At 43.2% G+C, this 12,250-nt stretch overlaps 1 protein-coding gene across 5 annotated transcripts; it reads left to right on the plus strand.

Moving 5' to 3' along the window:
- The first annotated feature begins 473 nt into the window (after positions 1-473).
- LOC121983930 (kinase-interacting family protein-like) lies at positions 474-3,129 on the plus strand. Of its 5 annotated transcripts, none has more exons than XM_042536633.1 (5): positions 474-595; positions 686-824; positions 1,019-1,105; positions 1,224-1,349; positions 2,018-3,129. In XM_042536633.1, exons 4-5 carry the CDS (start codon positions 1,280-1,282, stop codon positions 2,959-2,961), a joined length of 1,014 nt encoding a protein of 337 aa, XP_042392567.1. In that variant the 5' UTR covers positions 474-595; positions 686-824; positions 1,019-1,105; positions 1,224-1,279; the 3' UTR covers positions 2,962-3,129. The 5 variants fall into 5 exon arrangements, with proteins under 5 accessions (XP_042392567.1, XP_042392564.1, XP_042392566.1 ...); XM_042536630.1 differs by having other exon boundaries at positions 1,019-1,077; XM_042536632.1 differs by lacking the exon at positions 1,019-1,105.
- The last annotated feature ends 9,121 nt before the right edge of the window (positions 3,130-12,250 follow it).

Genomic DNA, 12,250 nt, shown 5'->3' on the forward strand with positions numbered 1-12,250 from the left:
AATTCTAAATTGTGTTTACAGTTTTTTCTCTCCCAACGTGGATATATTTTTTTATTATATTATAATATTAGTGTATTTATTGAATACATTAATATCTATAAATTAAAATAATAATAATAATAATAATATACCGGTATTAACGCATGAAGACGTTACTCCGCTAATACAAGGCCTTGCATGCACGTGCTAATGTAGCTTGCATTACCGGGGCTCAGTGGGCTACGCTGCCCTACTTCTGGCCGTGGCAATTTCGTGAATATAATATACCCGCTCCAGTTCCAGACGATCCCCTGCACCCCATCGACTCTGGATGCCAGATCGATTCTAAATCAAACCGATGAGAGAATCCAACGTGAGCAGATCTGATTTCGATCAACCAAAATCTGAGTCTCCTTCCACAGCGAATCACCGCTGCTGAATGATGGTTTTTTTTATTTTTTACTATAATATATTCACCAAATTGGCACCTCCAAATAAATAGCCCATCACTTCTGCTCTGCCAATGCTCTGTTCCCGCTCCTGCTCATTCAGCTGCCACTCCGTAAACAGTAAAGAAGAGCGTCTCCGGCGACCAGAAGCCTCATCCTTCAAAGAGGTAAACCTTTCTCCCCTCTCATTCTCCATGATTTCCCCCCTTTTATTTAGATATGTATGCATCTTGCTCATCCTAAATGCTGCGAAACAGATCAAGTAAAAAGATAAAACCAGCTAAAAATGTAAGAGCGGCCGTAGGAACATGAGCAGCATTGCTAGTTCTTGACGATCGAAGAGAATGTAGAAGCATTAGTAAACTTAAAGCCATACTTAAAGGTTACTGACATAGCGTAAGTAGGCTACTGCTTCTTAAATGATTTTATTTAATGCCGTCAGAAAAAAAAACTGAAGATTGTATCTATCACGTTGGCCGATCATTAACAAGCTCAGCATTTTCCTGTGATTCTAATTAATTTCATTAATAGTGCACTGAATTATTACCAACTGCAATGTTTCTTCCTCTCATGATACTGTGGCTTGACAGTCACATGGCCTCGGTTGCTTGCCGCATCGTCTAGCTCTTGCTCTCTCAATGAGAATAAGGTGATGCAGACCTCGGGCATCGCAACAAGTTATCTTTTTTCCTGATGGAAAGCTTGTTTTTTCTTACTGCTTCAATTGTCTGCAACGTACGGCCCATCCCTCGTCACTCTCAATCAAACTCGCGTTTTGGTTTTGTCACGATGCAGTGAGCAAATCTTGAGCGCTCGCCGCGGATCTTTCTACGGTCACGAATCTCCGTAAGATGGAGACGACGACGAAGACAACGCGCTGTCACGCCTCGTGCCCCGCTTGGCTTCGAGCGGCTCTTGCAGGTGAGCAATCACTGCTTTCCTCAGCCTTTTATCGCTGCTCATCTTTCAGACAAATTTTTATGTTCTTGGCGCTTTCATATATTTTGGGAAGTGAATTATTGCCACATCTAACAGGAAGAATCTCCATGAACAGATTGTATACAAATTATTGATACGTATTTCCAACTTTCTAAGATACGCTCTATGGTGGATGCCATCTCTTCTTCTATTTTGGATTTGAATTTGAAGTTAAAATAAATGTTTTCGTGAGACATTGCACGCAAAAGCAAAGAAACAGAATAGCCTCTTGTCCATGCTTTCTACTGCATATGGCTAACTCATTATAGTTAGTCATTGCAATTGCTACCCGCAATTTCTGCCTACTTGTAGTCTAAAATTTCATAATGTTGCTTCGCACGTTTTAGTCAAGTGATCTATCGATCTATTTTTTTTTTCGCTTTTGAAAGCAAAAAATCCTTGGCCTAGATTCTTCTCATTTTTCTTTTTTAATCCCTTTCAAAACAAATAAAATGTATTAATGGAATTTATCTACACTGTTCAACCAAAAACTGACATGCTTTGGTGATTTAACTCATTTATTGACTCTTTTGGCATCGTTTTTACATGAATGAACGATCGAATTCTTCGATCAGATTTCATTTCGGTTTGAAAAAATTGGCTCCGTGCAGATATAGAGAACAGAGTGCAATCGCTGGCGGTGAAGCTGCCGGACAACTCGGAGTCCGACTCGTTCGCGGAGCGGGCTGAGAACTACTACCAGAAGCGGCCTCAGCTGGTGGCTCTGCTCCACGACCTCCACCACCGCTACCTCTACCTCGCCGACCGCTACTCTCAGTCGCTCCGCCATCGGCACCGGCGTCGCGCTTCTTCCGTCTCCTCCGACATCGATGTCGACGTCGACCCCGACCTCCCGGACTCTGCCTCCGATGCCGAGAGCTCCCTCTCCTTTCAACCACTACCCATTCAGCCGCTCCATGACCCGCCCCCCGCACTCGGAATCGCGAATGTCGCTTCCGACCTCGACATGATCGTGGCGACGTTTGTGGTCGCGGCGGTGGAGCGGGACATGCTGGAGGCGGAGGGGGCGGAAGCCGAGCGGCGTCTGGCGGAGTCGTCGCGAAAGATCGAGCTGCAGGGGAGCTTGGTGGAGGTGCTGGAGGCGGAGCGGATGGTGCTGCTGGGCGAGAACGCGCGGCTGGGGTTCCTTGCCGCGGCCGCCGAGGAGAAGGCTCGGGTGATGGGAGCCGAGCTGGGGTACATGCGGCGTCAGGCGGCGGAGCTGGCCAGGGTGTTGGTGAAGCTGCGGGAGGATCACCGGGTGTGCCTCCTGGGGCGGAAGATCGAGGGACTTCAGGCACAGATTTACGGGCTGGAGCTTCGGAACCGGGAGTGCTTCGAGGCGATGGCGCGTCGGGAGAAGGAGAAGAGGGAGGCGCAGGCGGAGGCGACCCTTCTCCGGGCGGAGAATCGCCGGCTGAGGGAGGAGACGGAGGCGGCGCGAACTAGGCGTCGGTGGAGATGGTGGGACAGGCTACGGAAGCTCGAGTGGGCCCAGTCGTCGTGTGCGATGCACGTGAAGGAAGCAAAAGTGCCGGGAGGCTGCTTCTTGTAGCCTAACATTGTCCGCTCTCCGGCTTATATGCATTCTAAGTCCTAACTATTTTGTTACTTTTAACTGGTTGAAAAGTTTAGTGACTAGAGATGACTGTACATAGTTTTCTAATGAGATGGTAGTGCACTCTTATTATAAAAATAAAATAAAATAAAATAATAATGATAATTTAATTAGTCTGATTGACTATTTCGGGGTGATCAATCTGGTTTCACGAAAGTTTTTCACTGACCATCAAATTAAATCGGAAAGCGTATATGGCGGTCAACTCATAAGCTCAATATCTTTTGATTATTTTCCTTATTTGAAAGAAAAATTCTTACAAATATATCATAGATATGCTCGAAAGTTAATGCTGTAAGAATTAAATTGGAAATTGAATCAGCAAAGTTTATCTTCTTTTTGAGAAAAAAAATAGAACCCGCGGAGGACTGATTTAAGTCATGCCTTTTGAGCTAATAAATGGTAGTAATGCCAAGGAAGAGAAATAGAATCATGGATGAGTGATAATTCTGATTTCTTTTGATAAACTTAAGAGCAATAATTGTCAAGTTGTGATCTTTTTAATTTTTAATTGATCATATCTGAGAGTCGAGGTAATGTATATTAGGGATGTAGCGTTTCAGATGATGGGTGGTGGACTCCTTGTCAATGAAGTCTGTAACCACAGCAACGTCAGTGCCGAGCCGGGGAGGGGTTCTCCAGCATTGGTCCTCCGACGCTCAAGTCAAACACCGGTGATGTAGAAGAAACGAGGAAGCAAATTGACAGAGTAACTGTGACTACCGTAGAGATTATGCATCCCTCAGTCGAAGCTTGGGGGTCTTTATATAGGACTCCCTGGGAGCGCGTGCACGCTCCCCGATGCATGCACACTCCTCAAAGCATACCCTGAAGAGACGTGTCAGGAAAGTGTCCTTGACACTATACCTTAACGACCCGAGCATATCTCTGACAAGACAACGAAAGCTTCCATCATACGATCTTCTGTCTGACCATGCTGCCAAGCATGCCGTCTATCGGTGGCACGGGTTCCCAGGAGGATATCCTCTGATCCTCCTTTTGTCTGTTACAGGCCGAGCGGAAGAGCCGCTCGACCATCTATCGATCGTCCGGGCGATCTTGTCCTCGGGCTGAGTAGAATGGCCGCTTGGCCAGCATCCGCTGTCCAGGCTTCGCTGCTATGTAGAACGGAGCTGTGTCCGAATGTAGTCTGCTCGGTCGTCATTGTTTTGTCAGTATGAGTCCGAGCGGGCTTGCCGCTTGACACATACCTTGTTTGTCTGAGCGTCGGAAGCTCAGTACCTAGCTGAGCTGTGCTAATGTCTTCCTCCCGGTCGGAAGAGGGGTTGCCCGATCGGACGATAATACCAAGAAGTTGACTAGCTTGACTTTGACCTCCACCCTGTCATTGACCACCCTGCTAACCGAGGCCCCTCCTTATCACCGGATCACATGTCTCCCCCTCAAGTCTAGTCGAAGGAGATTGCAAGTCCGACTGACTCGACGAGCTAGTCTGAGATCGGTTGGCCGATCGGCCGTGATACTGGTTGGAACCTAGACCGGTCTGCCCGAGGGTGTCGGACGACCCTGCGATTGCTCCTTGAGGTCGTTCGGTACTTCGCCACTCGCACTTGGAGAAGTTTACAGTTTCTATCCTTGGCTGAGAGCGATCAACGCTGACATCATTCGAATCCCTTCGGAATTCGTGCAAATCATCTCCATTAATGTCGAGCATGCGCCCACGCCTGTTAATGGCGTTCATTAAATGCTTCCCTATAGGCGTGTGCCACGTGTCACTACCGCCGTCATCGCACGCCCGAAGCGACAAACGTTGATGTGACGTTTGGCAGTTTGAATTCAACGACTGGATCTGCGCTCTGGCTTCCGTGACCTGGATCGGACGACCCCGGTCAACCGAGCTCAAGCTTTATAAAGCCGCGATGTCGGTGCCTTTCTCCTGTGTTTTTTACGAAGGCTGTCGGCGTTCCTCTGCATGACCAGTGCTCCGACGATCTCCGCTCCTATTTCCGGCGACCTTTTCTTCTCTTGTAAGCTCTCCTGTTCCTTTCTGTTCTTCAATCTTTTTGTCACTTAGTTGTTTTCCGTTATCCACTGTGTTCTGTGTCTGCCTTTCTTCTCATCGATCCTGTTTTCTTGTTTTCCGGCAATGGTCAGTTCTTCACAGTCGTCGAACCCATCGCCTGGGCTATGGTATTCTACCATGGAGATCAGGTTTGATGCGGGCGATGCAGAAAGCCTTAGAAATGCCTTCGGCATCCCTTATGACCATGAGATCATTCTGGCTTCTTCGTCCGATTGGCCACATTACCCGCCGACCGGCACCATCTACTTGTTCCGAGACCAGTTTGTGGCTGATCTTCGCTTCTTGATCCATCCTTTCATCCTTGAAGTTTGTAATTACTTTTATGTTCCTCTCCCCCAACTAGTATCCAATTCCTTTCATCTACTGTGCGGTGTTGTCGTCCTGTTCTGGCTGCATGACATCCCTTTAACCCCTTAGATTTTTCATTATTTCTACTACCCCAAGTAGTCCGATCTCGGGACCTATCTCTTTCAGTCTCGGATCGTTCTAGTATTTTTTGATAAGACACCTACTTCGAATAAACACTGGAATGAGTATTTCTTCTTCATGCGACTTCCCGAACGGCCAAGCTTCCGGACCCAATGGCAGGTCGGACTACCACCTCCTCTTGACCTGAAGAAGTATAAGAGCCGACCGGATTACCTTCACGCCGCAAACATGCTGGCCGGTCAGAAATACGATATCCACAAGCTGTTGCACGAGGGCATCATGTATATCTTCGGGCTGAGTCCGATTCGCACGAGGCTCTCGAACGGCTTAGGTATGAAATTTCTTGGCACTTCTCCTTTGAGTCTAACTGATTTGCTTTTTCTCTCTTGCAGCCAAAACTATGATGCGAGCGCGCGTGGCCGTCCTGACGAAGCTGAAGGATGCCGAGATCGAAGCAGCTACTGCCAAGGAAATGGCGAGCCTTGACGGGCGCCGGTCGGCTCCAACGAAGGCACGCAAGCCGAGAGCAGGGAGACCCCTACCGCCGTTCAGACGACCAGCATCGAAGAAGTTGCTGTGCCACCCCAACTCTCGAAGCATAGCCCACCGCTCAGACCGAGGGTATCGAATCTTTTGATGAGGGGTTGCCACTCATCAGGCACAAGAGGCACCATACGGAAAATTGTTGGTTGCTACTCGGAAAACCTATAGGTTCCACTGTACAAAAATTTTGTACAAAGGTCTGAACCTTTTCCTAGCTACCATGTGTTCTTTTAAATTAAATTTTGGATCGCCTGCGGAACTTAACACGTTTGATCCAAAACTTAATCTATTTGTTCTTTTAGGTTTTGACTTGGATCTCCTGCGGAACTTAACACGTTCGACCCAAGTCTCCTTAAGTTATTAATTCCATTAAATATTAATTTCCATAAAAGGTTCCCAGTACTGACGTGGCGAGGCACATGGCCTTCTTGGATATGGGAGCAACCACCACCGACTAGACAAAACATTTAATAGAAAGCTAATATTTAATTTCCTAAAATAACTTTAGGTTAACCAAAGAGAGCAATCAAATCACAAGGAAAAGAAAGAAACAAAAGAACACAACTTCGAAAAAACATATTCGAAATTCTAGAACGTAAGCCTCTTGTATTTGGTATTATTTCCATAAATAACTAGTATGATGCGGAAATAGAAATTACTAGTTATACCTTGTAGAAAAACCTCTTGATCTTCTACCGTATTCCTCTTCTGACCTCAGACGTTGTGTGGGCAACGATCTTCCGAGACGAGAAACCACCAACCACCTTCTTCTCCTCCAAGCAAGGTTCGGCCACAAAGGAAGAACTTTACCAAAGAAGAAAATCAAAATACTAACCAAGCTCCAAGAGATGCTAGCTTTCTCTCCTTCTTCTTCTTCTTCTCCGAGTAGTATCCGGCCACCACAAGAACTCCAAGAAAGATGAAGTATTCGGCCACCACAAGAGGAAGAGAGGGAGAGGGTAATGGCCAACACCAAGGAAAAAGGGAGAGAAAACAATAGAGGTTGTCTCTCATGAAGGCACCCTACCCCTTCTTTTATATTCCTTGGCCTAGGCAAATTAGGAAATTTATTTACAATAAAATTTCCTTAATTTCCTTGACATGATTTATTTGAGAAAAATAAAATAAAATTTCCCAAATAAACTCTAATGGTCGGCCACATCAAGAGGAAGCAAATTGGACAAGTTTCAATCAACAATTAAAACTTTCCTTATTTGTTTCCGGAAATTTTAAAAATAAAATTTCTCTTTAAAAATCTCTTCATGGTTAATAAAAGGAAATATCTATAATTTTAATTTTATTAACATGTGAATAATTTTAAAGAGAAAATAAAACATCTCTCCAATCTACAAATAAGGAAAGAGATCTAATCTTTCTTTAATCTTTGTAAATCTTTTACAAGAGAGATATTTTAATTTTAATTCTCTTTAAATTAAATCTTCCACATAATAATAAACATTAAAATTAAATTTTCTTTAATTATTAACATGTCCCTACTAGCTTGGGTCTGTTAGGCCGCCACCTTAAACTCAAGCTTAGGCCGCCCTAGCTTGGTTCCCAAGCTAGCTTGGCCGCCCCTTTAGGTGGGTATGAAGGTGGGTATATGTGGGTATAGTACTTTATAAATAAGAGGCTACGATAGGGACCGAGAGGAGGAATTGGTTTTGGTCTCTCGATAAAATTAAGCATCCCATGTTCGCCCGAACACACAACTTAATTTTATCAATGATAATTCATTCCATTAGAGAACTATCATTGAACTACCGCACCAATCCCAAATTACATTTTGGGCTCCTTCTTATTATGAGTGTGTTAGTCTCCTGTGTTTAAGATATCGAATGTCCACTAATTAAGTGAGTTACTGACAACTCATTTAATTAATATCTAAGTCAAAGAGTAGTACCACTCAACCTTATTATCATGGGACTAAGTCCACCTGCAGGGTTTAACATGACAATCTTTATGAGCTCCTCTTGAGGACATTATCAACCTAGTATCACTAGGACACAGTTTCCTTCTATAATCAACAACACACACTATGAGTGATACCATTTCCCAATTTATCGGGTTTATTGATTCATCGAACTAAATCTCACCCATTGATAAATTAAAGAAATAAATATCAAACATATGTGCTTGTTATTATATTAGGATTAAGAGCACACACTTCCATAATAACTGAGGTCTTTGTTCCTTTATAAAGTCAGTATAAAAGGAACGACCTCAAATGGTCCTACTCAATACACTCTGAGTGTACTAGTGTAATTATATAGTCAAGATAAACTAATACCTAATTATACTACGACTTTCTAATGGTTTGTTCCTTTCCATTCTGGTCGTGAGCTACTGTTTATAATTTATAAGGTACTGATAACATCATCTTCTGTATGTGACACCACATACTATGTTATCTACAATATAAATTAAATGAACAACTACAAACAAATGTAGATCATTAGACCAAATGTGATTCTTTATTCATAATGAATGTTTACAAAGCTTAGGCTTTCAGTATACACTCCAACAATCTCCCACTTATACTAATGACTAAGCTGCCATATCTTCTACCATACATCTGATTCCCATTCTCTCCACATGCCGATCGAAAGCTTTCGCCGGAAGGGCCTTAGTGAAAGGATCTGCCAGGTTATCCGCTGATGCAATCTTGGCGATGACAACTTCTCCTCGCTTCACGATATCTCGTATCAGGTGGTACTTGCGCTTATATGTTTACTCGCCTTATGAGCTCGTGGTTCCTTCGAGTTTGCAATTGCACCGCTATTATCACAATAAATTGTGATGATCTTGGGCAAACCAGAATCACATCTAAGTCCATTAGAAAGTTCCCGAGCCATATCGCTTCTTTAGCTGCCTCGAGGCTGCTACTACTCGCTTCCATGGTTGAGTCCAAAACGCATTGCTTAACACTCCTCCATGAAATGGCTCCACCTCCTAAAGTAAACACATAGCCTGATGTAGACTTACTATTGTCCCTATCTCATTGAAAATCAGAATCTGCCCACAGGGAGCAAATCATCCGCTTGGTAAACTAGCATATAATCCCTAGTCCTTCTCGTGTACTTTAATATGCTTTACCGCAGCCCAATGTCCTTGTCCAGGTTACTCGATATTCACTGACCATGCCTACAAAACAGATATCGGGTCTCGTACATAAGATTGCATACATTAGGCTTCCTACACCGAAGCATAAGGAATGCTTTCATGTCCTCTATCTCTTTGATGTCTTTGGAGACATCTCTTTAGATAGAGCTACTCCATGTCTAAAAGGTAAGAAACCTTTCGAGTCTTGCATGCTAAAACGAGCAAGGATTGTATCTATATGAAGCTTGAGACAGACATCTTTTCTTGCGATCCCTTATAACTTTGATCCCAAGAATGTGCACATTCTCCTAAGTCCTTCATATCAAATTGTTTGACAACCATACCCTTACGCCTCGATAATACCTTGACATTGTTGCCAATTAACAAAATATCATCTACGATAGTACAAGAAATACCACCACGCTTCCGTTACACTTTTATATACACAAGACTCATCCGGACTTTGAATAAATCCATATGATCGATTACTTCATTAAACCGGATGTTCCAAGACCTTGAAGTTTGCTTCATCCATAAATGGACCGATTAAGCTTGCATACTAGATGCTCTTTGCCTTTTCAATAAATCCTTCCGTTGCTTCATATGGATGTTCTCTTCAAGACTTCCATTAAGGAAAGTTGTCTTGACATCCATTTGCCAAATCTCATAATCCATACGAGAAAAATGGATAAGAGTATCCGGATAGACTTAAGCATGGCTACTGATGAAAAGGTTTCCCATATTTCCCTCTTTCCGAGTGTACCTTTCGCAACAAGCCTAGCTTTAAGGTTTCTACCTTCCCGTCCGTCCTCTTTTCCTTTGTAGATCCACTTGCATCCAACGGCTTTTACACCATCGGTGGTTCTACAAGCTCCTGCACCTTATTAGAGTACATGGACTCTATTTCGAATTCATTGTCTTTGCTAAGATCTGATCTATATCTTGGAGTGCTTCATTATATGACCGGGATCAGTTCATGTTTACCCGGATCAAGTCCAAGACTCTCCCAAAACATGAATCTTTCAGTGCCTCACAACCCTCCCACTACGACGAGGCACCGTCTGCGTGGTTGTGTATCATGTGACACGTGTTGCGTCTTGTGGTACTTCATCTTGTACCGTTGGTAACTGAAGTAGACATGTCCTCTAAGTTCTTCTAAAACGACTTTACTCTCGGGCTTGTGATCCATTATATAGTCTTCTTCTAAAAATCGGCATTGGTGCTAACAATGACCTTCCGTCTTTAGGACTATAAAATAAACCACCTTTCGTTCCTTTGGGATATCCTACAAACACGCGAACTTCAGACGAGATTCTAACTTATCAAGATCTGGTTTCAAGACATGTGCCGGACTACCCCAACCGAATATGTCTTAGACTGGGTTTTCGCCATTCCACAATTCTATGGGAGTAGAAGAAACTGATTTAGAAGGTACTAAGTTCAAAAACTACCGTTTCCAGAGCATATCCCCAAAACGAATTTGGTAATTCTGAATAACTCATCATCGATCTAACCATCTCCATAAGAGTCCTATTCCTTCGCTCGCTACACCATTCTGGGGTGTTCCAGGTGCGCATAATTGGGATTGAATCCCCTTCGATAAGTAACTCCTAAACTCTCCTAAGAGGTATTCGCCACCACGATCAGATCGTAGTGTCTTGATACTTTTACCTAATCGTTTCTCCACATCAGCCTTGTATTCTTTGAACTTGTCAAAGCATTCGGACTTGTGGCGCATTAAGTAAATGTATCCATATCTTGAATAATCGTCTATGAAAGAGACAAAATATTCAAAACCTCCTCTTGCCTGGACAGACATAGGACCACACAAATCAGAGTGAACCAACTCTAACACTTCTTTGGCTCTATACCCCTTGGCCTTGAACGGCCTCTTGGTCATTTTTCCTTCTAAGCAAGATTCACAAGTTGGAAAATTTTCCAACTCTAATGAACTCAAAAGTCCATCGGCTATAAGCCTCTGAATCCTACTTAAGTTAATATGACCAAGCCTTAGATGCCAAAGATATGCTTGGTTCATTTCTGAAGGTTCTTTTCTCTTATTAGAATTAGAAGATGAATTATAAATTTCCATGTTTTACTTTGTGGAAGAATTTGGATTTAAAATATACAAATTGCCAACTAATGCACCAGAACAGATAATCACTTTATTTCTTTTAATAACTACATCGTTACTGAAAGAAACTGAATATCCATCTAAAAACAGTTTAGAAACTGAAATTAAATTCTTTCTAAAACTGGGTACATAAAGACAATTTCTTAAAACCAAATTTCTATTTCTACTAAAAGATAAGTAGACGTCTCCCACTGCAACAGCTGCCACCTTAGTAGCATTGCCCATGTAGACAGTAATCTCCCCTTCAGATAGTCGTCGGGTTTCCTGGAACCCCTGCAAGGAATTGCAGACATGATCAGTGGCTCCCGCCAGGTCTGGTAGATAACACCGCTAAACATGTTTCAACAACTAGAGTATGAGATATACCTTTGTTTTGGTTCTTACGAGGACAGTCCAATGTCCTACCGCTTGCAGATGAAGCACTTGCCCTTCTGCTTCTTCATTCCAACTTTAGTGAGATTTATTCACTTTCTTTCTTGAACCAGCTTGTTTCTTCTTCTTCTTCCTTTCGGTTTAGAAGTAGAACCATTTTCAACATAGTGAATTTGAGCATTGTGACGAAATAACCCTTCTGCTGCTTGTGTCAGTAGTTCCCCTAATGAATAAATCCTTTATTCATATTATAGTTCAAGCGGAACTGCTCAAAACTTTTAGCGTTTGGAGGATCATATCGATCCGGGTTTCCATCAATTTCTCCTCCAAGGATCTCTATTTCGCTTCAGATAAGCCATCATCTTTAGAATATGATCCCTTACAGGAGTACCCTCTTGCATGGTGGTCATTATCTTTCTCATGGCTTCTTGCCTGAAGCCCTATCCCGATGACCAAAGAGTTCCTTGAGATTGTTCATGATATCATAGTCGTTGGTAAATCTTGATGCCGATGTTGCAATACATTTGACATTGAAGCCAAAATGTAACACCGCGCCATCTCATCCGCTTTATCCATTTCCTATGATATTCAATCTCCTCTGG

The sequence above is a fragment of the Zingiber officinale genome, chromosome 5B (assembly GCF_018446385.1).
Source record: "Zingiber officinale cultivar Zhangliang chromosome 5B, Zo_v1.1, whole genome shotgun sequence".
NCBI lineage: Eukaryota > Viridiplantae > Streptophyta > Magnoliopsida > Zingiberales > Zingiberaceae > Zingiber > Zingiber officinale.